This window comes from Oryza glaberrima, chromosome 8, assembly GCF_000147395.1.
Source record: "Oryza glaberrima chromosome 8, OglaRS2, whole genome shotgun sequence".
NCBI lineage: Eukaryota > Viridiplantae > Streptophyta > Magnoliopsida > Poales > Poaceae > Oryza > Oryza glaberrima.
In genome coordinates, this window is record NC_068333.1 from 23,639,916 (window position 1) to 23,662,583 (window position 22,668).

The 22,668-nt window shown below is 41.3% G+C and overlaps 5 protein-coding genes and 1 long non-coding RNA gene across 7 annotated transcripts; 5 read left to right on the forward strand and 1 right to left on the reverse strand.

Annotated features, from left to right (window-relative positions):
- The first annotated feature begins 619 nt into the window (after positions 1-619).
- Positions 620-3,426, forward strand: LOC127781786 (uncharacterized). Its single transcript, XM_052308829.1, has 8 exons — positions 620-767; positions 1,058-1,166; positions 1,440-1,507; positions 2,134-2,206; positions 2,434-2,543; positions 2,626-2,730; positions 2,950-3,049; positions 3,124-3,426. Exons 2-8 carry the CDS (start codon positions 1,083-1,085, stop codon positions 3,298-3,300), a joined length of 717 nt encoding a protein of 238 aa, XP_052164789.1. The 5' UTR covers positions 620-767; positions 1,058-1,082; the 3' UTR covers positions 3,301-3,426.
- Positions 3,427-6,603: 3,177 nt separating this feature from the next.
- LOC127781785 (uncharacterized) lies at positions 6,604-10,260 on the forward strand. Its single transcript, XM_052308828.1, has 6 exons — positions 6,604-6,817; positions 7,861-8,120; positions 8,218-8,324; positions 8,647-8,779; positions 8,888-9,082; positions 9,633-10,260. Exons 2-6 carry the CDS (start codon positions 7,869-7,871, stop codon positions 9,978-9,980), a joined length of 1,035 nt encoding a protein of 344 aa, XP_052164788.1. The 5' UTR covers positions 6,604-6,817; positions 7,861-7,868; the 3' UTR covers positions 9,981-10,260.
- A 108-nt stretch (positions 10,261-10,368) lies between these two features.
- LOC127781788 (protein SMALL AUXIN UP-REGULATED RNA 12-like) lies at positions 10,369-11,281 on the reverse strand. The gene has a single exon (XM_052308831.1). It carries the CDS (start codon positions 11,102-11,104, stop codon positions 10,685-10,687), a length of 420 nt encoding a protein of 139 aa, XP_052164791.1. The 5' UTR covers positions 11,105-11,281; the 3' UTR covers positions 10,369-10,684.
- Positions 11,282-12,954: 1,673 nt separating this feature from the next.
- Positions 12,955-16,098, forward strand: LOC127781787 (uncharacterized). Its single transcript, XM_052308830.1, has 8 exons — positions 12,955-13,211; positions 13,495-13,596; positions 13,877-13,944; positions 14,842-14,914; positions 15,132-15,241; positions 15,319-15,423; positions 15,546-15,645; positions 15,718-16,098. Exons 2-8 carry the CDS (start codon positions 13,513-13,515, stop codon positions 15,892-15,894), a joined length of 717 nt encoding a protein of 238 aa, XP_052164790.1. The 5' UTR covers positions 12,955-13,211; positions 13,495-13,512; the 3' UTR covers positions 15,895-16,098.
- A 659-nt stretch (positions 16,099-16,757) lies between these two features.
- On the forward strand, positions 16,758-18,782 carry LOC127781790 (uncharacterized). Its single transcript, XM_052308832.1, has 4 exons — positions 16,758-16,975; positions 18,017-18,089; positions 18,212-18,267; positions 18,359-18,782. The coding sequence occupies exons 1-4, from the start codon at positions 16,926-16,928 to the stop codon at positions 18,483-18,485; spliced, it is 306 nt and encodes a 101-aa protein (XP_052164792.1). The 5' UTR covers positions 16,758-16,925; the 3' UTR covers positions 18,486-18,782.
- Positions 18,783-20,127: 1,345 nt separating this feature from the next.
- On the forward strand, positions 20,128-22,510 carry LOC127781614 (uncharacterized). Of its 2 annotated transcripts, none has more exons than XR_008019034.1 (5): positions 20,128-20,461; positions 20,577-20,660; positions 21,058-21,143; positions 21,627-21,694; positions 22,048-22,510. It is a non-coding gene; the product is annotated as an uncharacterized LOC127781614 (long non-coding RNA). The 2 variants fall into 2 exon arrangements; XR_008019033.1 differs by having other exon boundaries at positions 22,063-22,509.
- Positions 22,511-22,668: the final 158 nt, after the last annotated feature.

A 22,668-nucleotide genomic window follows, 5' to 3' on the forward strand; every position in this document is an offset into this window, starting at 1 on the left:
ACTAGAGTAGAGTTGTCGAGCTGCTTAAACCTAACTCCACCTCTAGTTCATTTTGTAAGAGAGGTTCATACAGCTTTAATCTCATTTTAAGTGGAACTGAAACTATCTAAGAGGTGGAGCTGAGCTGTGCCGAGCCCTCAATGCGAATGGCGGCGTACAAAACGGCCTGCCAGTTTTCGGCTCCACGTCGCCGGTGTCCAAATGGGAATGGCCACCGTCCTTTTTTTTCCTCCTCCTCCACCGCCGCCCGCTGGAGGTGCAATAGAGGGCGGAGCAGTAAGTGAACTCACAGTCGGGGCGGCACGGGCGGGGCCCACGGCCCACCCACATCTCGAGGCAGTAGCAGAGGAGAGAGCGGCCAACCAAGCCACGCCGCACGCCGGCACTCCCTCCACCTCCGGCGGCGAGGCGGGATTTTCGTGGGGGATTGGGATTTTTTTTTCCTCTCCCCGGGATACATGGGTGTTGGATTAGACCTATGTTTGAGGGACTTAAAATAGACTTATTCCTAATCAGGAATCCCGTATCGGCCCAACAGAAGTTGCCATACCCAGTCATCCCTCCTCTGGTCGATTGGATTCCCCTTCGCTGGCATCCGCTCGTCCAGACCACCGCCGCCGTCCGCCGGCCGCTTCCCCTTCGCCGCCGGGAGCAAGATCAGGCGGCGGGGGCTCGTCGGGATCTGCCCCCATCCATGGACTCGCTTGGCGCCGCTTCTGATTGCTCCGCCTCGCGTTGATGCGCTGCGCGCGGCATCGAGCTACAAGGTGATTATTCCTCGTCGGAGTTAGTCCTATTTCCAGCAAATTAGCCAAACAGAGGTTCACAGATCGAAAGTTCAACAATATATATCGCTCTTGTGAAGTTGCGGTTTGGTCTCCCTTTCCAGAGTGATGGGATTTGGGGTGGTGTGATTATGCTGTCCGGGAGTAGTTTGATAAGAATGACTATGCTAGAAGAGAATAATCTTGCATTGATCTGATGTTGTGTTTGCTAGGAATGTTACATAATGGTGTGTCCTTTTCTTTTTTTTTTTTTTTTTTTGCTGCTTGTGTAGGTTTTCCTCATATTAATCAATAATCATGGCGCTTAGCAAGGTTGAAGTGAACTTGTTAAGGTTGCTTGAGGCAGCTCCTCGGCAGCAGAACCAGGCTAAACTTGTCCATGTAAGTGTAGCTCATATGGTTTTTCCTAAATAGGAAATTTTCCATCATGCTTTGTTTCTGTTAATAGGCTAATTATATACCTTTAGTTAGGAGAACAAAGAATCGCTCAAGTGTGTAATTGTGTGTGTGTTGAAAGTGAGAAGGGGGTATTTCTGGATTAGCTTATGTGTTTCAATATTAGCACTTACTAGTAGCTAATGTATGTTCTCTTTAATCTTCTTTATCTTTTGAATGGAATTTGTGGTAGCACTAACATTCTCCAAACCCTTGCAGTATGTAACCACAGCCAGGGAATTGTTGGAGCAGCTAGGAGCAGAAACTACTCCAGAAGGGATATCAAGGTATCATGAGTTATTTGGTCTCTATAGCCGTGCACAACTTTTTTTTTTTTTTTTTTTGGGGGGGGGGGGGGGGGGGGGTATTGAGTTGACTATAGTGCAACCTTCAGTCTGTTATCCAGCTATAATCTGTTGAGCATCCATACTTAGAAAGCTCTCCAGTTAGTATATGACAAGGCAAAAACCATCAAATCCCTGATCCAATATAAAACTGTTTTAGGTGCTAAAATTATGATTCACTAACTACTTAGCTACACCTACCTGAAGTTAATTACTTGTCAGTAAGCTTTGTTTTCATTTGGTAGCAGTTGTTCATGAAAATTTCAATACTCATTCTGTAAAGATATGCTTTTCCGTGCTCGAGAAAAGAACAATTATATGAATGTTTACTATGTAAAATTTAGTTATCATCCTTCATTTTGATGAACCTCAGTTTCATTATGTAGATTTCTGGATTTTTGCTACCTTTTCCATTAGCAATTTTATACCTTGTCTATTTGCCTGGTTAGTCAGTGGAGCAGAGCAAGCATTTACGTACATTGAGTTTTTATTTTGTGTGTTACTTGTGTAATATAATATTTTTCCCCATGATCGAATGATGTTCATTCATGAATTTCTTCCTTGTCCAGTGTATCAAAAGCTAAGATAAGTGAGTATTCAGAAAAGATTGAAGCATTGGCTGCCCGGCTTGCTGTTCCAGAGGTATGCTTTTGTCGTGCTGATTCATGTTTCCAAATGATATCTTAAATTCCTCGATTGATACTTCATTTCTTTTTTGGGGGTGGGAAATACTTCAATTCAATGCAACCACCAACTGCAGCATATGGTTTACTTAGTTTTTTTCTTCAAACAAAATCAACTTACTTTTCAGAACATGCAGCCACAATAACTCATATAGATTATACTTTTCATTGATTTTTTTTGTTCAGCCAGAAAATGAAGTGCCAGTTGATGAGAATAGAGAGGTAGAAAGCTCTTATGAAGGAGAAAAGCCAGGAAGTCCAATATCATTATCATCAGGATTACGTAGGAGACCAATGTAAGTTTTAATAATTTGTATGTTGTTTCCGTTCTTTGCATAGTTATTACAATTAGCGAGCTAATGTATGTAAATTGAACAGAGCTCACACCGATGTTGGACCTAGCAGTCATGCGAGAAAGGATAGAGACATTGGAGCACCTATTAAATTGGATGCAGAAGCGCAGGCTCACATTGAGAAGCATAGGTAGGCTAAACCACATACCAATTCGTTGGTGGTTTTAAGTTTTATCTGAGTTTGCTATTATGAAACATTAAAATAGATGAGAATGTCAACTTTAACTGTTGCCTTCCTTTTCTCCTGATATTCCGAGACCCAAGCTTGGGAATTTTTGGTGTTGTACTAGACAGAAAAAAAAAACAAACCGGTTATTTTCTAACTTTGATGGATCTTCTAACCGTACAGGAAGCTACAAGAAGATCTGACTGACGAAATGGTTGAGTTAGCACGCCAACTGAAAGAGAGCAGTCTCACCATGCACCAATCTGTTCAAGAAACAGAGAAGGTAGTATATGCCTCTTTCCTTCACCTGTTTTCCTGCATCTATGGCGTGTTGACATTGGCAATTTGTGTGTGTAGATCCTTGATTCCACCGAGAGAGCTGTTGACCATAGCTTGGCGAGCACTGGGCGTGCAGCCACGCGAGCAGCAGAGGTGTACTCGTTGGCTTCCAAGACGACATGCTTCCAGTGGCTGCTCATCTTCATGATGACATGCATGTTCATTATGGTGGTTTTGCTCATCCGGGTCACCTGAGTTATAGCTGCGTCCGCCGAAATATTGTACTAGTATCTGATGATTCTGTTTGACATTGAGTTTTGTATTCAGTTCTGACATGAACATGAACGGAAACAAAGAAAAGAAAACAAAAACGTTTGGAAAGCCTCTGCCCTTTGTGTGCCCTATCTTCTTCTTCTTCTTTTTAAGGAAACTACGACAGGTGCTTAACACCATTCTGAACGTTTATTATAATTAAGAGGTAAAATTATAAAAGTATAAAAAGAGCATGTACAGGTGGAGGAGGAAGAAGCTAAAGCTCAAGCATTTCCTATTTCGCTAAATTTGTTTCACCCAATAGCTGAGGGACGGGCGGAGTTAGATCCTACTCCTGAAAACAATTTGCTCCTTTTCTCACCCAGAAGATCGACCTTGTTCATACATAAGAATCATTAAGAATCTGACGACTTAGCTTAGGAAACAATGGGAAACGGGGGTGATGTAAGTAGTCTTGTGGATATCTGAAACCGCCATTGTTTCTTCAGCATCATACACTTAGGTTAAGGTTAACTTGCATCGTACATATAATTTTCTACAGTGGTTTTCATCTAAAATTTGTGGTTAAACCCCAGTCTGAGTGAGGAATCCATGGCTGAGATGGGTTGAAATGAGCTGGACCTGAATTTGCTAGCCTTATGGCCCTTTGCAAAATATCACCATGTTTTTCTGGTGGAAATTTTCTCCTAGCTCAAGATGAACAAACTTCATTTCACATGTTTCTGCCTTAAAAGTACTCGTAGAAAAAAAGAAGATCACGTGTACTCCTAAGTTGCAGCACACCATGAACGATGCCCTCACATGAACTGCCACGTTTCACTGGCATCCATCCATGGCTGTCACCACAAGCTTCACCACGCATCTCATGTGATGAGGCGAGCTTGGTCGGCGACCTTATTCAAGTGCAGTAACTAACTAATACTCCCTTCGTCTAATAATATAACATATTTTAGTGAGATTTGACATATCTTAATACTACGAATCTGGATATGTGAATCTAAAAAAAAGCTGTCTAAATTCATAAAACTAGACAGTAGCGGTACTCGCTTAGTATTAAAATAAATTTAATTTTCACCTATATCACATATATCAATATAAAAAATTATAGTAACTTACTTTATTAAATCTCAATGCAATTATTTTTCCTAATGTTTTTCTTTTATTTTTACAAACACCGATACAATAATTACTTAAAAATAAACTTATTCTACGACAAATTAGAAGGACTGAGAGAATAATCCTGGCTGTGTTTGGGAGTGCTGGTTCCCAGCTCCCTTCGCCTCGTTTTCTACGCACACGCTTCCCAAACTGCTAAACGATATTCCCTCCGTTCTAAAATAAGCGCAACCATGAGTTTCCGTGACCAATTTTGATCGTCCATGTTATTTAAATATTTTTATGATTAGTATTTTTATTGTTACTGGATTATAAAACATGAATAATACTTTATATGTGCCTTATGTTTTTTTAGATTTCCAAAAAAAATTTCAAATAAGACGAATGATTAAAGTTGGACACAGAAACATATGGTTGCGCTTATTTTGGGATAGAGGTAGTTTTTTTTTTCAAAATGTTTCTATACGAAAGTTGCTTAAAAAAATCATATTGTTCTATTTTTTAAAAAATAATTTAGCTAATATTTAATTAATCATGTACTAATGGACCACTCCTTTTTCGTGTGCGTGTCGTGGTTGCAACACTGGCTGCCTTTAAAGGTGCCAGCAGCAGTAGCAGCTTCGAATATAAAAGTGCCAATGCAAACGCTGTCCAAAACGGCCGGCCAATTTCCGGCGGCGTCCAAACGGAAACGGCCACCGTCCTCATTTCCTCCGCCGCCGGAGCCGGAGGTGGAGTAGAGAGCGGAGCAGTGAATGAAGGCGGCACGGGCGGGGCCCACCCCTCATCGCGAGTGCTGACACGTGGGCCATGGTTGCGACCTTGGGTCGTTCTCCCGGTGGACTCGTACCACCAAATCCGCAACTGCCGCTGCACATTAATCACTTCCTCCTTGATTTTTCAATTTTAAAATTGAGGCCTCCCCACCCCCCTAAACGCCAATCAGATGGATCGGAATTCCTTAATTATTGCCGAATTATTATGGAATCCTATGGGTTGTTTGTCGTACAAAGCCCTTTGGAAACTTCATTTTGCTCAGCGGAGGACATGTGCTGGTTAGTTACATATGGAATTATAAGCAGGAAATCAGCTGCATTTTGCATTCTCGTTAGTAAGATTTTCTTTTTATATAAAAAAGAACCCATATTAGGACCGTTATCTCGTTCTCACCCCACAGATTGCGTATCTTCTGCTTCTTCTTTTTTTTGCTAAACTGTGATATCATCGAGAAAATCCCAAATTTTTAATATCATTTTTACAGTTTAAGCTTCAAAACCTCCAATAACATGAATATAAATGTTTATCCATAAGATTTTTTTGTTAGTTCATTTGTTTTTTTGTCGCCTTATCAATGATAGTTCAAATGATTAGAGCTTAGCAATCCTTTTTTCAATTTATACTCTCATTTTCCACGTGTTTCCCGAATTGCTAAACAGTGTAATTTTCTTTTAAAAATGTTCCACAGGAATGCTACTTTAAAATTATATTATTATTTTTTTCCCGCAAAAAAAATTATATTATTTTTTATTTTAGTTAATAATTACTTAATCATGCGCAAATAAGATACATCGTTTTTTTTCGGGAGAAATGGGTTAGCAGCAATGTTGCAAGCTACTACATCCGTTTTAGATTATAAGCTATTTTGACTTTGATTAAAATTAATCTACTTTAAGTTTAATCAAGTTTATACATAAATACACTAATATCTACAACACTAAATTAGTTTCATTAAGCTTATAATTGAATATATTATTATAGTATATTTGTATTGCGTTGAATATGTGACTACTTTTCTAATTTTAATCAAATTTGAAACAATTTTACTTTAATCAAAGTCAAAATGACATATAATCTAAAACAGAGTGAGTATCACTATAGGGTGTGTTTGGATAATAGGAAATAGGGAGTGAGATTGGAATTGAAAATTGAATAAAGAGTTAGGATTAAATGAAAGAGAGAGAATAAATGGTTAGGATTTAAATATGTTTTTAGTAGGTGGGAAATCATTTCTATATCCTATTAGCCAAACACTGGCCTAAGCTAATACCGACATTCTTCAGGAGCTGGATGCAAATTTGGCAGACCAAGTCCAAAACACGACAGCCAGCAGCAGCAGCAGCAGCAGCAGGACACCAACGCGACGCCACCACAGTATAACTCGACGCCCCCACTCGCTCTCTCCCCCAACCCAATGACAGCATCAGTATTCCAGTAGCAGCGGAGAGAGAGAGGGAGCGGCCAACCAAAAGCCCAAGCCAAGCCAACGCCGCGTCGCGTCTCAGCCAGCCAGCGAACTGCCTCCCCGCCGCCGCGCTCGCCGGCGAACTCCCCCCACCTCCGGCGGCCCGGCCCGGCCCGGCCCCGCCTCGCTCCCCGGCATCAGGTGATCCCCCCCATCCCCTTCCCCGCCCCCTCCCCTCCCCGCGCGCAGCATTCGCAGATCGCATCTGGCTCGCTGGCCGCCCGGGCCCCGCTCTCGCTTCGCGTGTGATGTGATGTGATGTGATCTCTTCCCCCCATCTCTCGCGGCGGGATTTTCTGGGGGATTTTGGTTTTTTTTTTTTGTTTTTTCTTCTCGGGATTTATGGGGGTTGGATGGGATGAGATCTCGCTGCCGGACTTAGGGATGGAGTACAGCTGAAATGGCGCCGTCGGTGTAGTGTGTGTGTGTGTGGACAGCGTGCGGCGGTGTGGGGGTAGTTGTGAATTGGCGGTGGTCGTGGCGGCGGATTTGGAGGGGAGATCTAGCCCCCGCTCGGTGCTTCCTAGGTTTGTTTTCCTAGGTCGTGGACGGAATTGAGGAGGTACTGATTCGGATGAGGGTGTCGGTAGAATACGGCGTTCCGGACGACTTGCTGGTTGCTGCTTGTTGTTTCGGGTTGTTGAGTTGACTGTAGCTGAGTTGCTGATCCAGTTCGTTGTGAATTATGCGCTAATGCAGTGGTACTTCTCCATGATGATGATTTTGCCTTTTTGTTTCCCCTTACTATTACATGATTCCTCAGTACAAATGAGCAATCATTCGCTTTGTTTGCTTTGGAGTATGGATATTAGTGGCGGTTTAATTATTGTGGTACACAGTGGTGGAAGGATTGCAGAGTTATATATATACCTGGTGGAATTTGGATTAACGAGAGCTCAATAACAACCACATTGTGGTTGATTTGGTCACCTATAGTTTCCTATGAGCATCTGAGGGCTGACTAATTGCTGGACTTTAGAAATTAGAATAGCTGTTGTTGCTTATTGTATTTACATTGCTGTTGTTATATTGTTCCTATATGGATTTGTAGGCTACAGCTGTACCATATTTTAATTGAAAATGCTCCAATTACTTGTCAGATATGATTCGCTAGCTGCATATGAAACTTTAGGAGAGGTCTGAGTTTGTACATGGCCTTATTTTTCTACAATTTCTCTGCACAGGTGTGAATATGTCGGACAGTGCGTTGAAAGATCTGAATCTAGCTCAGTCAGCAGAGCTGGAGAAAACCAAGGACAGTTCTGCCAAGTCTTGCATCACCAAGCCTGTCTTGAATGGCAACAAATGCAACAATACGGAAGAAAATGCTCCACCTGTACTCCCTGATGCTGTGACTAATGGGTGTGAAGCTGGAAATGCAGATGTTGAGTATATTGATTCTGAGAGTCTGACAGATCTTGAAGATGCTGGTGCAACCCTTAGTGTATGCCACTAGATGTTTATATTCATGATCTTTTTTGTGCTTGGCGTTTTTCTGATTGGATCAGCCCTAACATTTGTCATTTCTTACTGCTTGATAGACTTTAGTTGCAAGGTTGGATTCAAAAGACTGGGTTATGACATGTGAAGCTCTAAATAATGTTCGTCAATTGGCAATATATCACAAGGATAGATTGCAGGAACTTCTGTAAGTTGCTTACCTTGTTATTCAATCGAAAGGAACCTTTGTTTTTGGGCAAATGTTTTGATGCATTAGTTACTACTTATCCATGCCTGAAGCTATAGAATTACATCGTGTCTCTTAATTTTTGGATTTGAATTATAGGGAACCTCTAGTTCCTCTTATCATGAAATCTGTCTGAAGAAATTCATTCTGGTTTTTTTATTGGACCCAGTTTTATTCTCTTTGATTGATTGTATGTCAAAACACTTAAAGAATCCAAGGATTGTTGCCTGTAAAACTGCACTCATGCCCTGTTCTAATCTTAATTTTTGGATTTGAATTACAGGGAACCTCTAGTTCCTCTTATTGTGAAATCTGTCAAGAATCCAAGGAGTGCTGTCTGTAAAACTGCACTCATGACCTGTGCTGATATTTTCAAGGCATATGGTGACCTAATGGTTGACTCAATTGATCCACTGGTGTGTGTTTCTCAGTTCTCAAACTTCCATTCACAATTGCACTAGTTCTTTTTCCTGTACTAACTATGCTATTTCTCAAAACATCTTTTCTGCCAAATTTGTTCTCAGTTAGTGCAGCTATTTCTGAAATCTTCACAAGATAAGCGTTTTGTCTGTGAAGCTGCTGAGGCAGCCCTCATATCGATGACAAGCTGGATCGCCCCTTCTGCTCTGTTACCAAAAATGCAACCCTACCTTAAGAACAGGAATCCACGAATTCGAGCAAAAGCATCAATGTGCTTCAGCAAGAGTGTCCCACGCTTGGTAAGTGAAAATCTCACCTAAAATTTATTTTAAGCTAACCGCTTTTGTTTTGCCTCAACTGTTATCTGATTATCTCCTAATTAACCTAGGAGAGGCTAAAGACAAACTCAATATAGGATTTAGCTCTCTTTTCTCATGTTACAAGTACTCAATGAATATCTTAATTCGTGGCCTTGTTGGTTGGCTTAGAGTTAACACCCAGTTTTCTCGACCTTTTTTAGTCTATTTAGATATGCAGATGCGGGATGAGGTTTCTGTATTATAAGACAGACCTGTAGTTTTTCCAAAACTATGGGCTAGTGTGTTTGGTAGAGATTCTATATGTTGAGAATAATTAGCTGACAAATGATTTTACCTGTGGCCTTTTACTTCGAGGAACTTCATCATCTACCCTAAATTGCTTGGCCATTATTAGTAGTGTGACGGTATCTGGATTTTTTTTTCTTAATTGGCTTTTATGTAGTTTGTATATCAATGGTTCCATGCTCTAACCAATGCTGATAACATCAGTTTTAGATGTTTTATTTAAATTGACCTATTTTGATTCCAGGGTGTGGAGGGAATTAAAGAATATGGAATGGATAAGCTTGTTCAGATTGCGGCTACTCAGCTTAGTGACCAGCTTCCTGAATCCAGGGAGGCTGCTCGCAAGCTGGCTTTGGAGCTACAAGCATTCTATGAGAAATCCCAAGCCTCGAGTTCTGGTGAAGTTGACGACGCACCTGCTACCTCACCTGATGCTGATGCTGGTGCTGAATCATGGGAAGCTTTCTGCCAATCAAAGCTTTCCCCATTAAGTGCACAGGCAATCCTTCGTGTCACCTCTACGACGAAAGAGGGTGTAGCTGTGGTTGTCACCTCTACCCCTCCGAAAGAAGGCGTTACTGTTGGTTGCTAGCATCAGGAGGTAGTAGATGCAATGAGGTTGTGGTTTTTCAATCCAATTCACCTTTTGCTGTACATGGTTATGGTTGTTCTTTCTCTACATCCAATCTGGGATTCGTTAAGCATCGGTTCGAGAGTTGAGGTGTGACCTGTGGGTGTTAATATTGGTGCGAGATATACCTGTTATAGTTGACTGTATGATCTTCCTTTTCTCCCACTGCTTGGTATTGATTGGTCAGGCGAATTGTAGAATTTCTTCCACTATTCAATATTACTACACAGTAATTTTTCCATCTCGTGGTCTTGTGTTTATTTGCTGGTGTTCACCATTTCGTATTTTTGAATCCTAATTTCTTCCATTATTCAATATTTTCGAATCAATTCTCATCGGTGCTTTCTTCCACTGGTTTCTATTTTACTGAAATTTTTATGCTGTTCTATGAGCAAGAAATAACTAACTGGGCTCAACCAACTGGTACTCCAAAGAACTGTGAAACTTGTGAAGTTCGATCACTGTACAGTTGTACATATGTCACAGACTCATAGTACACGTTAAACATCAGAGAACCCCAGATAATCACAGCTGCACGAAGATTAAGATGATCATGTATGCATGCGTCGCCAGCAACACATTCTGTGCACAGAAAAAAAACTTTGACAAGAACATGCCAACAGCTGAGCCCATCAGCCGGCGACCGGCCTTGCCGCACCGGACGCTCAGCCAACGATCAGCGGCGGCGTCGTCGCCGGAGCAGCCAGCATGAGGTGCGCCGCCGGGTGCAGCCTGAGCAGCAGGCCGCCGGCGCACCTGACCGTCCTCTCCTCGGCCATCTCACGCTCGATCCTCGCCAGGACGGCGACGAACTCGCCGGCGTCGCAGGGGAGCTCGAGCGGGCCGTCCGCCACGTACCCGTACTCCTCCTCGGCCTCCTCCAGCAGCGCCCTGAACAGCGGGTGGTTCACGCACTCCGTCCTCACCACGAACCTCTCCCTCGCCGCCCCTCCGCCGCCGACGTACACCGCGAAGCTCCCCTCCGGCGGCTCAACCCGGCCACCATTCTTGTGCTTGGACAAACACCTGTCCAGCAGGGCCTTCATGACCACTCCCTGCTTGTTCCTCACACCTCTCTCCTTCATCAACACCACAGCAGCAGATTAACCAAGCTTATCTAAACACAACTATCCTGGCTAATTACAACTTAGCAGTGATGATTAGTGAAGGTTGGTTGCATTAATTAGCTGATCAAGTGTTGCTAATTGCTATGGCCTTATCCTTAAGTGACATCGGATCAAACTGAGATTGGTTTAGTCAAGTTTTGGAGGGGGTCAGCTAAGACCTGGCCTGAAGAAAGAGTGTTGCACTTGCACCCCTGCACCATATATAGACTGAACTGTGTGGGGCCTTCATTTTTTTTAATTATTTGGTGTGTGTGACAATTAGGAGTAAGATTGTTATATTCGGTGTAGATGATGAGATCCTGTGGGTCTTTCCTACCCATCATTAGATATTTAATCCATGGTTAGGTTAATTTTTACCATCTTGTCCTCATATTGCACAAGGGACCTGTTCTTGACAAGGTTGTGTTGGAACATGGCACCATGTTTTGTGAAAACCAGATTATGTTGAAAGGGTAAGTTAGTAATTTCACATCACGGTGAAGACCTTTGTGTACTTGACCGTGGTACCGGTTCAAAGTTTAGGATGGAATTGACAAAACTGAAAATTGTTTAGTGTGAAGCTAAAATGGCTAATGCGAAACCAGAGGTTGGACAGGATTCCACCATCTCATTGTCAACCCACTTAATATCCAATGTCATCAGGGCAATAATACACATGTTAGTATAAGATCATAAGAAAAATGTCACTTTATTGGTTGCAAGTTGACTTGGAGCTCTGCATCGGTCAGCAAGTTTAAGTGAAACTCTCCAACCATGACTAGTTTACTCCAATGAATTTCCTTCTTCAGAATCTGCCTTTTCATTTCTGTCAGCTTGCATCGAGATCTGTCTGAAGGATTCAGAGAACGGCACATCGACATCCTAAATCTGCCCAAGGGTTTAACACCTGGATCAGTGCATGTCTTAATCCTGTGAGATTAGTTTAGAATTCTTGTCTTGATTAATGGTGCTCTAATGACACCTTGACCGACAATGAGCACCACTTGTCTTGATTTTTGTGGTGCAAAATGATACTAACAAGCAATAGTAAAGTAAGGGTTAATTTGGGAGGTAGAGTAAAAGATTGTTCGAACAAGACATTGTTTAGATTAGATAAAATCATAAAATACAATTCATTTCGTCGTTTAGCGTGCTAGTCTACTTCACCTTCCATCATCCGCTGACACTTGTTCAACGGTGAAATTTTTTTTATCGCCCAAACCAGCTATTATTACCGCGGAATTGCGTATTCTACTCTATCTTTGTCAAATCACTCCACGATAATCTGCTTGTTAATTCACCTGGTAATGCTGTCTTTTATTAATTTGGAAGGTTGGACCCCCTACTGCAAATCTGCAACGATGCAGATTTTTCCTGCGTGCTGAATTTTGTGCTCTAATGGTGGATTGTGATAGCGATTTGCACCATTTTGTGCGAAGAACTTACATGAATCAGATAGATGAAAAACCTCGAGCTGTCAGATGATGCTGGAGAGGCATATGCTATTCCCCTGAAAGCTCAACTGCCTGAAGTCTGAACTCTGAACATGTTGTTCAGTTGGCCTCGTTTTCTCACCTTTGCTTGAACAGGGGTAAATAAATGGTGACGAATTGATACCAGAAGAAAGTGTGGTAATTAATTAATTAAAAAGCATAATTAACAAGCTCAAATCACGATGCTCAATATAATAATTACTCTATTTTTTTTTGTTCTTCCTCGAACTCGAAGAACGCACACCGTCTCCCTCTCGACTGTGACTCTCCCCGTGTTTGGGCCGCACGAAATCGAGATCAGAATCCGTTCCGGCCCAATGAGTAGCATGGGCCGCACATAAGTCTAATCCTACTCCTTTGCAGAAGAGCGTTCCACCACCGCGTCCGACCGCCGACGCGACCGGCGGCGACCCTCCCTCTTCAGCCGTTCGCCGGACTTGCGGCCAGACAGATCCCCTTCGCCGCCGGGAGCAAGATCAGGCAGTGTCCGCGGCGGGGCTCGTCGGGATCTGCCCCCATCCATGGTCGCGCGGCGCCGCTTCTGACTGCTCCGCCCCCGCGTTGATGCGCTGCCCGTGGCATCGAGCCGCAAGGTAATTCCTCGTCGGAGCCCTCCTATTCGCAGCAAATTAGATAAGCAGATGTTCATCTAAAGCGTTGGGGGTTAGAAATTTCGGAAACTGATTGGTCTCGTAAAGCGTCTCCCTCTCCAGACTCCAGAGAGTGATGGGATTTGGGGGGGGGGATGATTATGCTGTACAGGAGTAGTTTGATAGCAATGTTAGTGGTAGAAGTGAATAATCTTGTATCGTCTGATGTTGTGTTTGCTGGGATGTTGCATAATGGTGTATCTCTTTTTTTTTACTGCTTGTGTAGGTTTTTGTCATATTAATCATGGTGCTTAGCAAGGTTGAAGTGAACTTGATAAGGCTGCTTGAGGCAGCTCCTCGACAGCAGAACCAGACTAAGCTTGTCCATGTAAGTGTACCTCGTACGGTTTTTTCTTAGATACGAATTTTTCCATCATGCTTTGTTTATGTTAATAGGCTAATTATATACCTTTAGTTAGGAGAACAAAGAATCCCTCAAGTGAGTATTTTTGTGTGTGTGTTGAAAGTAAGAAGGGAATATTTCTGGATTACCTCATGTGTTTCAATTTTAGCACTTACTAGTAGCTAATGCATGTTCTTTTTAATCTTCTTCTCTATCATTTTGAATGGAATCTGTGGTTGCACTGAGATTCTCCAATCAACTGCAGTATGTAACCACAGCCAGGGAACTGTTGGAGCAGCTAGGATCAGAAACTACACCAGAAGGGATATCAAGGTATTCATTCATGTTTTATTTGTTCTCTATAGCACTACACATATCTTTGGGAATATCGACATGTTGGCTGTAGTATAATCTTCAGTCTGTGACCCAGCTATAATCTGTTGAGCATCCATACTTAAAAAGCACTCCAGTTAGTATATGACAAGGCAAAAACCACCAAATCTCTGATCCAATATAAAACTGTTATAGGTGAATCTGATCTCTAGATCCTACACCGTATTTCATGACACTAATATGACCAATTCAGTGAATTGTTTTTTTTGTTAAAAGACTACTGGATGCTAATTTTGTTTACATGATGCTGCTAGTTTGCTTTGGTGGATGGTGTGTTCATACTTTCAACCTCTGTACATGAAAGAATCAGGCATAATCTACTGTAATACTATTCAATGAGCGCAAAAATTTGATGCACTAACTACTTAGCTACACGTATCTTAAGTTAGTTCCTGGTCAATAATTGATCTTCTTCTACTAGTATAATTCTTTAGTATGCACCATGCTTTCCCACATGATAAATACTCTGTGGGAGAGCATTGCATATTTTGTAGCTCTGTTTTCATTTGGTAGCAGTTGTTCTTGAAAATCTCAATACTCCTTTAAAGATATGCTTTTCTGTGCGTGAGAAAAGAACAGTTATATGAATGTTTACAACGTAAATTTTAGTCACCTTCCTTCATTTTGATGAACCTCAGTTTATTATGTAGATTCCTGGATTTTTGCTACCTTTTCCATTAGCAATCTTATACCTTGTTTAATTGTCCTGTTACCCAGTGGAGCAGAGCAAGCATTTACCTACATTGAGTTTTTTTTTTTTTTTTGTGTTACTTGTGTAATATAATATTTTTCCCCACGATCAAACGATGTTCATTCATGAATTTCTTCTTTGTCCAGTGTATCAAAAGCTAAGACAAGTGAGTATTCAGAAAAGATTGAAGCATTGGCTGCCCGGCTTGCTGCTCCAGAGGTATGCTGTTGTCGTGCTAATATCTTAAATTCCTCAATTGATACTTCAGTTCTTTTTTTGGGTGTGGGGAATGGTTCAATTGAATGCAAAACCACCAACTGCAGCATATGGTTTACTTAGTTTTTTCTTCAAACAAAATCAACTTACTTTTCAGAACATATGCAGCCACAATAACTCAGATGGATTATACTTTTTGTTTGATTTTTGTTTTGTTCAGCCAGAAAATGAAATGCCAGTTGATGAGAATAGAGAGGTAGAAAGCTCTTATGAAGGAGATAAGCCAGGAAGTCCAATATCATTATCATCAGGATTACGTAGGAGACCAATGTAAGTTTTAAAATTTGTATGTTTCTTTTTCATAATTATTACAATTAGCGAGCTAATAATGGATGTAAATTGAATAGAGCTCACAACGTTGTTGGACCTAGCAGTCATGAGAGAAAAGACAGAGACATTGGAGCACCTATTAAATTGGATGAAGAAGCACAGGCTCATATTGAGAAGCATAGGTACATTAAACTCTTCTGTATCGGCAAAGTTCTTTCCTTTCCTGGTCTCTGGTTTAGCTTCTGCGTTATTCTTAGCGGCAAATTCCCTTGTTATTTTCTAAACTCATCTTCTAACCGCGCAGGAAGCTGCAAGAAGATCTGACTGACGAAATGGTTGAGTTAGCGCGCCAACTGAAAGAGAGCAGTCTCACCATGCACCAATCTGTTCAAGAAACAGAGAAGGTAGTATGCTTCTTTCCTTCACCTCTTTTTCCTGCAGCTATGGAATGTTGATATTGGCAACTGTTTGGGTAGATCCTTGATTCCACCGAGAGAGCTGTCGAGCATAGCTTGGCGAGCACTGGGCGTGCAACCACGCGAGCAGCAGAGGTATACTCGCTGGCTTCCAAGACGACATGCTTCCAGTGGCTGCTCATCTTCATGATGACCTGCATGTTCATTATGGTGGTTCTGCTCATCCGGGTCACCTAAAATATTGTAATTGGTGTTGTTTGAGACTGACTGATTGAGTTTTGTATTCAGTTGTGACAATGAGCATGAACGGAAACGAAGTTAAAAAAAAAAAGTTTGGAGAACCTCTGCCCCTTGGTTGTCACCGCAATTCCTTATCCAGTTTTCACATAAATATACTTGCATTTTGGATATTTATATGCAGTATATTTTCGGTGCAAATTAGATTATGGCGCTGCTTATTTTGGCTCTGACGACTCTGTGTTACCGAAGCACATGCATACATTACATACTGCATATGGAATGCATATAGTACTATAGTAGCACTTTCTCAGTTTCATGTTATAAGACTTTCATTGGTTTCATATTATGCATATAGTACTATAGTAGCACTTTCTCAGTTTCATGTTATAAGACTTTCATTGGTTTCATATTATAAGACTTTCATTGACCACATTCATATATATATATATATATATATACATTAATGAATATAGACACACGTATATAGAGTCATTAACATTTATATAAATGTGGACAATGCTAGAAAGTCTTATACTCCCTCCGTATTTTAATGTATGACGCCGTTGACTTTTTGACAAACGTTTGACCTTTCGTCTTAATCAAAAAATTTATGTAATTATAATTTATTTTATTGTGATTTGATTTATCATCAAATGTTCTTTAAGCATGACATAAGTATTTTTATATTTGTATAAAAATTTTGAATAAGACGAGTGATCAAACATTGATTAAAAAGTCAACGGCGTCATACATTAAAACAATACGGAGGGAGTAGTAGTGTAGTGCCCTTTTTAACGTGGATGGGCTGAAAAGCCCATAAATTTCACGTGGCCCATCAAGTCACCATCAATCCATCTCCAATTCTCCATCTCTCGTGCGGCTGTGGCGTTGAGCTGAGAAGCTGAGCACCCAAAAAGCAGCGCGCGCGCGCCGGCCCTAGCCACGACGCACCGCGCGCGCCGGCCGCCGGCGAGGCCCACGACCGCCGCCGCACGCCTTTGGCCAGATCGCGCAGACGAGATCCTCCTATGGCCGCCTCCGTAGCGCCAGCGTCGTCGTCCGGCTGGGACTTCACCTGGTGACTCTCCCTCTCCCTCTCCCTCTCCTTCCGAATGGTGACGATTTGCGCGGTCATATTTTTTTTTCAACGATTCGTGCCTTCTCGATGAGCAATTTCGGATGATATTTCTCCTACCGGAGTGCATATGCTGCTGTGGTGCTGTGCTATCCCCGTGTTGATTTCACCTGCGCTCGTGGTGTTCGACGAATTGCCTAAAAGAAGCATTTGCTACTGTTTATGCTTTCTTTGGCTAGGCGGCGGTTTCATTTCAGTTTCCCTGCCTATCAATGTGTTGCGCATACTTCCTTATACCTTTTTTTTTACCCCCAAATGCATGCAAATTTGAGACCTATTGATACTATGATACATAGTATAGGGCAATGACTGCTATTTTCGAAGCATTTTGAACTGAATCGGTGGGAATACCTGATTATTTTCATGGAGTAAATATCCTGTCGTAATTGGTAAAGCTATTATTTTGCGAGGGTACGCAAAGCTTTGTTCTCAATGTAAAGCCACGAACTGATGGATCATTAAATAAACCACTTCCATTGGCGACATTTAGTTTCTTAAGAGTTAAGACTGGAAGCCAGAAATTCTGTAATAATTTATCGTAGTGTTCAGAGTTCAGACAACACCGAAGAAATGAAAGTGTGCAGCATCTGTTAGGAAGTTACAATGATGTCCCACTGACCCACAAGCAAATTTGCTGGGTTATGGAAATTAGAGCAGAATAGTGATTTTATCGTTTGACCATATAGTGTTATTAAATGATGTATTTTCATGAGCGAATGATCAATGCCAAAAAAAAAAATAGCTTAAAAACTTGTGGCGAATGGCTGTTTCATGGCTATAGTCTCACAAACCCAGCCTTGCAGAAAACTCTTGGAGCTAGTAGTAATCAGCTTGATATATGTTGCTTTTATGCATACTGAATCATCTGCTACCTTTAATCATCCTGTTCCTCGGACATTGCTACTTACGCATAGTATTGCATCAACTATGTAGCTCATATGTAGAGAAAATTTATCTTGCACTAACAACCTTTTTGTATGGCAGTGACTTTGAAATTGATTATGGATCCGAGGAACGCGCATCCATAGTTTACAAAACGCTAGCTGTTGATAAGGAGGTAAGAAGTTATAGTACACTTTAACATGGTTCTTGTTTTCATAAGGAGTTCCAATGTTTCCTCTTTTCTTCATGCTAGCTTGTTGAGAAAAGAACTCGAATTCTGTGGTATTTATCTTGCAGTTGCAACCTGACAAGGTAAAGAGGGAGATGTCTGTTTCTGGTGGCAAGCTCGTCGTGTCAGTAAATCCATTCTTAACAATTGCTATCGATTGTGTTTACTTTGATTCACGATGTGTACTGATACAAAATTTTCTGAACCTAATTCAGGCACTTTGAAGCTGTAGAGGCTCGGTTCCTGCGAGCATCGTTCAGCGCGTTCGTCGATCTTACAGTACTGGTTACCAAGCTTGTTGAAGAATATGGCATCAGCAAGGAAGGAGAAGGCAGTATCTAGCTAGTTTTACTCCCCTGTATCTTAGAAAAATGTTTTACAACACCTTTGAGCATTCATACCTTCTTTTATATCATATTATGTGTGTTCTTCGTTTCTTCGGCCAGAAATCTACAAGATAGAAGCAGCTGTTGTAATTCCAGATTTCTTGAATCTTGGTATGGGATTTGCCTCTCAAGAGTAACTCTGAACATACTTGGTTGGGATAGTAGTCAGTTCTTGTCGCCTTAAATGAAAAATCATGCATGTATAGCTCACTGTATTATATAACCTGATAATGATGATGATGAATCGTAAAAATGGACGGAAATCCAAGAATGCTTCGTAAATATATGTAGCTGAAAATAAATTGACTCGGATAAAGCTAGGAAAAAAACAAAAACAAAGTCTCCCCTCATTAATTAATTTAGTAGGAAGAGAAGATGACAAGAGTGCTATCTCATTGATAGAAAAATAGAATTGGCGGAATATTACTCCCTCCTTCCCTAAATATTTTTTTGATGCCGTTGATTTTTTTAAACATGTTTGACAGTTCGTCCTATTAAAAAATTTAAGTAATTATTAATTCTTTTTTTATCATTTGATTCATTATTAAATATACTACTACTACAGTTTTTAATAAGACGAACGGTCAAACATATTTAAAAAAAATCAATGGCGTTAAATATTTAGGAACGGAGAGAGTATTACCCAACAATACAATTAAACACGACATACGCACGATCATTAGACTCAAAAGCCAGTCTCTCATAGCCGACCGATCAGCTAAGCGACATACACGCGTACATGCAACTAAATTTAAATTACGACACACACAAAACCTAGACACACAGCAAACTAAATTTAAATTGCGATACACACACACAAACGAACCTTAGCTAGCTCTCTCCAACCTCACTAAATTGAACATGACACGAACACACACAATTAGTACAGCTACATAGTACTACGCTACCACTCCTATATGGGACACAGGTGCATGCATGGCACGGATCGATCACACTAGAAAATGATCGAACTACGAACGTCGGCCTGCAGGAGGTATCTTCCTGGGCGGCGTAGCGTCCCTGGGGCTGTCCGACTTGATGGAGCACAGCTCGTCCGAATCCTCGCCATCTGAAGTCCGAGTGATGATCAAGTCGTCTATGTCCAGATACATCGGTGGCAGATCTGCAAAGTTTATTAATTTTACAGCAATTAATGCATGCAATAATCAAGTAAGCAATTGAAGCTATAGCAATAATGCAAGAAATCAAGAATCAAGAAGAAGAAGAAGAAGAAGAAAGCTAGAAGTTATATACCGTGTTTCTCCCTCTCTCGTTGTGTTTCACTCACGCTCTGCTGCTTCTGGGATGATGAGGATCCCTGACTTTGCTCACCTTCACCTCCATGCTGCTCCCCGGTGCCCTTCTTCTTCCACTACCAGACTTGAGAGCTATCCTGTGGGCCGCTAGATTTCCTGTAGGTTCCGCAGCCAACTCACAGGAATATTAATTTTCTTGACGGGGTTACTTATACCCACAGAAAAATTGTGTTATTTTTGTAGGTTTTCACACAGACCCACAGAAAAATAGCGCTGACAAGTGGGCCTCAAGAACCATCAAATAAAACTCAGGCAGCCAAGTCCCAAACCCTCGAGCCGCCGCCGCCCCTCTATTCTCTCCAGATCCGCATGGCGAGCGCCTGTGCGATACCTTCGACGAACGGCGGGTCGGCTACCGAGCCTCCGCCCAGCGCCATCGGCAAGATGCAGCCGACCATCACCACCATCTCCTGCCGGCGACGAGCTTCCACCATCCCCTCCACTGCCGGTGCTAGCCACCCCAAGGCCCAAGCTCAGAACCTCTAGATCTGGATGCCCCAACCCTGGGAACCACGGATCCAGCCGTACCGAGTGTGGGTGCTCCAGATCTCGCGGTTCTCGGCTCCGGCAGCGCCGGCAGGAGAATGGGCGCTGCCCCTCCTTCCCCTCCTCTTCAGTAAGTAAAAGCATCCAAAAATATGTGTGTTTCAATGGTGAGGAAACGGTTTGGAGCACCTCTGTCCATGCTAGCATGTGTTTCCGCTGCTAATCCCAAACACCGATTTGTTCAGATAGCCGCCGGCGGAGATTTCTGGGAGTTCAATTTAATCTGCTCCAAAGTTGCAGCCAACCATTCTCCTTCAGGATGAAAAAGTGTAAGTCATACTAGTTTACACTTGTGGATTATTTTGGCTTTGATCTGTATTACGTGACTGCCCAGTAGTAGATCTAGATTGGGTTATTGGCCCTTGACCACAAGTTTAATGATTGTCAGTGGAATGTCAGTAGATCTAGATTGGGTTCTTGTGTCAAAACCTGCGTTGCTGCATTCATCAACTAATCTAGATTGGATTAGTTGATCCATTACTGTTGTTGCTAATTATTATTTTTTCTCAGAGCTCTGATTCCCAGATATTAAGCAAGACAAGTTGGTTCCCATATTGTCTACATTATGTGATTTAGTTTCTATAATAGAAATTTAATTTTCTTGGATTACTTACTCCTAGAGTATAATATTTATTTTACATCTAAATGATTTGTTTCTTGTTTCAGCCTTGTAAGACAATTATGTCTGGACCAACTAATTTTCCTCTAGCCATTTTGTGAAGACCTAATGTTGTGGCATGACAGATCGACAGGTACTCCCACACTAGAGTCCCTGCTATTCATAAAACTTTGTTTGTGTCTGGTACTGAGTTGTTTGACATGGAATTAATCTATCAGTGGATTATCACGCACTATGCTTTCTTGGTCACATTTAGTTAGAATGCAGATGCTTTTCTTATGCTATTTTTACCTTGCAATTCATGGTAAGGATTGTGTGAATAATGAGTATTATAGTGTTTTATTTTCTCTGTTTTAGTAGCTAAGAAAACATATTTTTAGCTCAGGTTGTATGCATGAAATCATTAGTGCTTTCTAGTCTCTACTAGTGCATATACATACTTCACAAGTCCAAGTCCATGTATATCTTTTGGCAAGTCACATACTGCTACACGTGTTGGATAGATACATGCCATCAGAACAATAAATTAGTGTCAGTCTCTTGTTTTTAAAATTTTCTTATGTACAAACCCTTTATAATTTACCTTGTTCATGGCACTTTGTATTTTTCTTAACAGGCCATAGCTTGAATCTTTAAGTGCTGCAGTTAAATATCTACAGAACGTTGCACATGATGAAAATCAAGGTATGCTTCTCATTCAGTGGATGAAATCTTTCTTAGTCTAAGATGTCCTAGCATTTGCACTATGAAACTTGTCATTTAAGCATCCATAGAAAATGAGTTTGATCCTATTATCCTAGCATTTATGTCTTATCTGAATTGGCAGAGTACTACAGGAAGTATTTTCATGGTCACTTTTCATTTCAGTTGCCATATTTCATTTTCATGCTTTGTAGTTGACAAATTTATGTTGCTCACTTCAGTTTTTCCTGTACTAATCTATTTGTTTCTCTATAACTGGGGTATTCAGAATCATTGTTATTTATTTTGTAATGAAGAAAATTATGAAATTGAACCTCTTTTTTAAAACCTTTTAGCTTCCTTTGCCCAAGGTTGAAGCACCACGGAACACGGACTGCTGCTGGAAGACAATGTTCTTTTACATATGTTTGATGAATTGTAACTGAACACATTTAGCTTTTCTATGGACCCTTTGTATATTACTAAATCCGGTTTGAATGAATTTGTATGTACTGAACTTAGATGGACTATTTATGTAAGCTTTGCAGACTTGAATTTTGATGTATGGATTGTGATTAATGTTCATATATTTATCCAAATCATGTGTATTTTTTTTTTGGGCGTGGAACTCATTTTTTCTGACGGTGGATGATGGTTTTTCCTGACGGGTCCACGTCACAAATAAGCTTTCACAAACCTGACGCCAGTTGATTTTTTCTGTGAGCCAACCGACAGGAATTCCCGACAGAAATGATATTTCTGTCAGGAAAACGACAGAAAAATTTAGTTTCTCCGTGGTCTTTTTTTCTGTCGGCAAACTCTGACGGTGCACCCACAGAAAAGTATTTTCTGACGGTAATTCATATTATTCTGACGGTTTTCGGCCTACAGGGTAGACCTGAAGTCTGGTAGTGTTCTTCTTGATCTTCTTTTTCTTCTCATCCTCCTCCTCCTTGTCTTCCGACGACTGTGGCCGC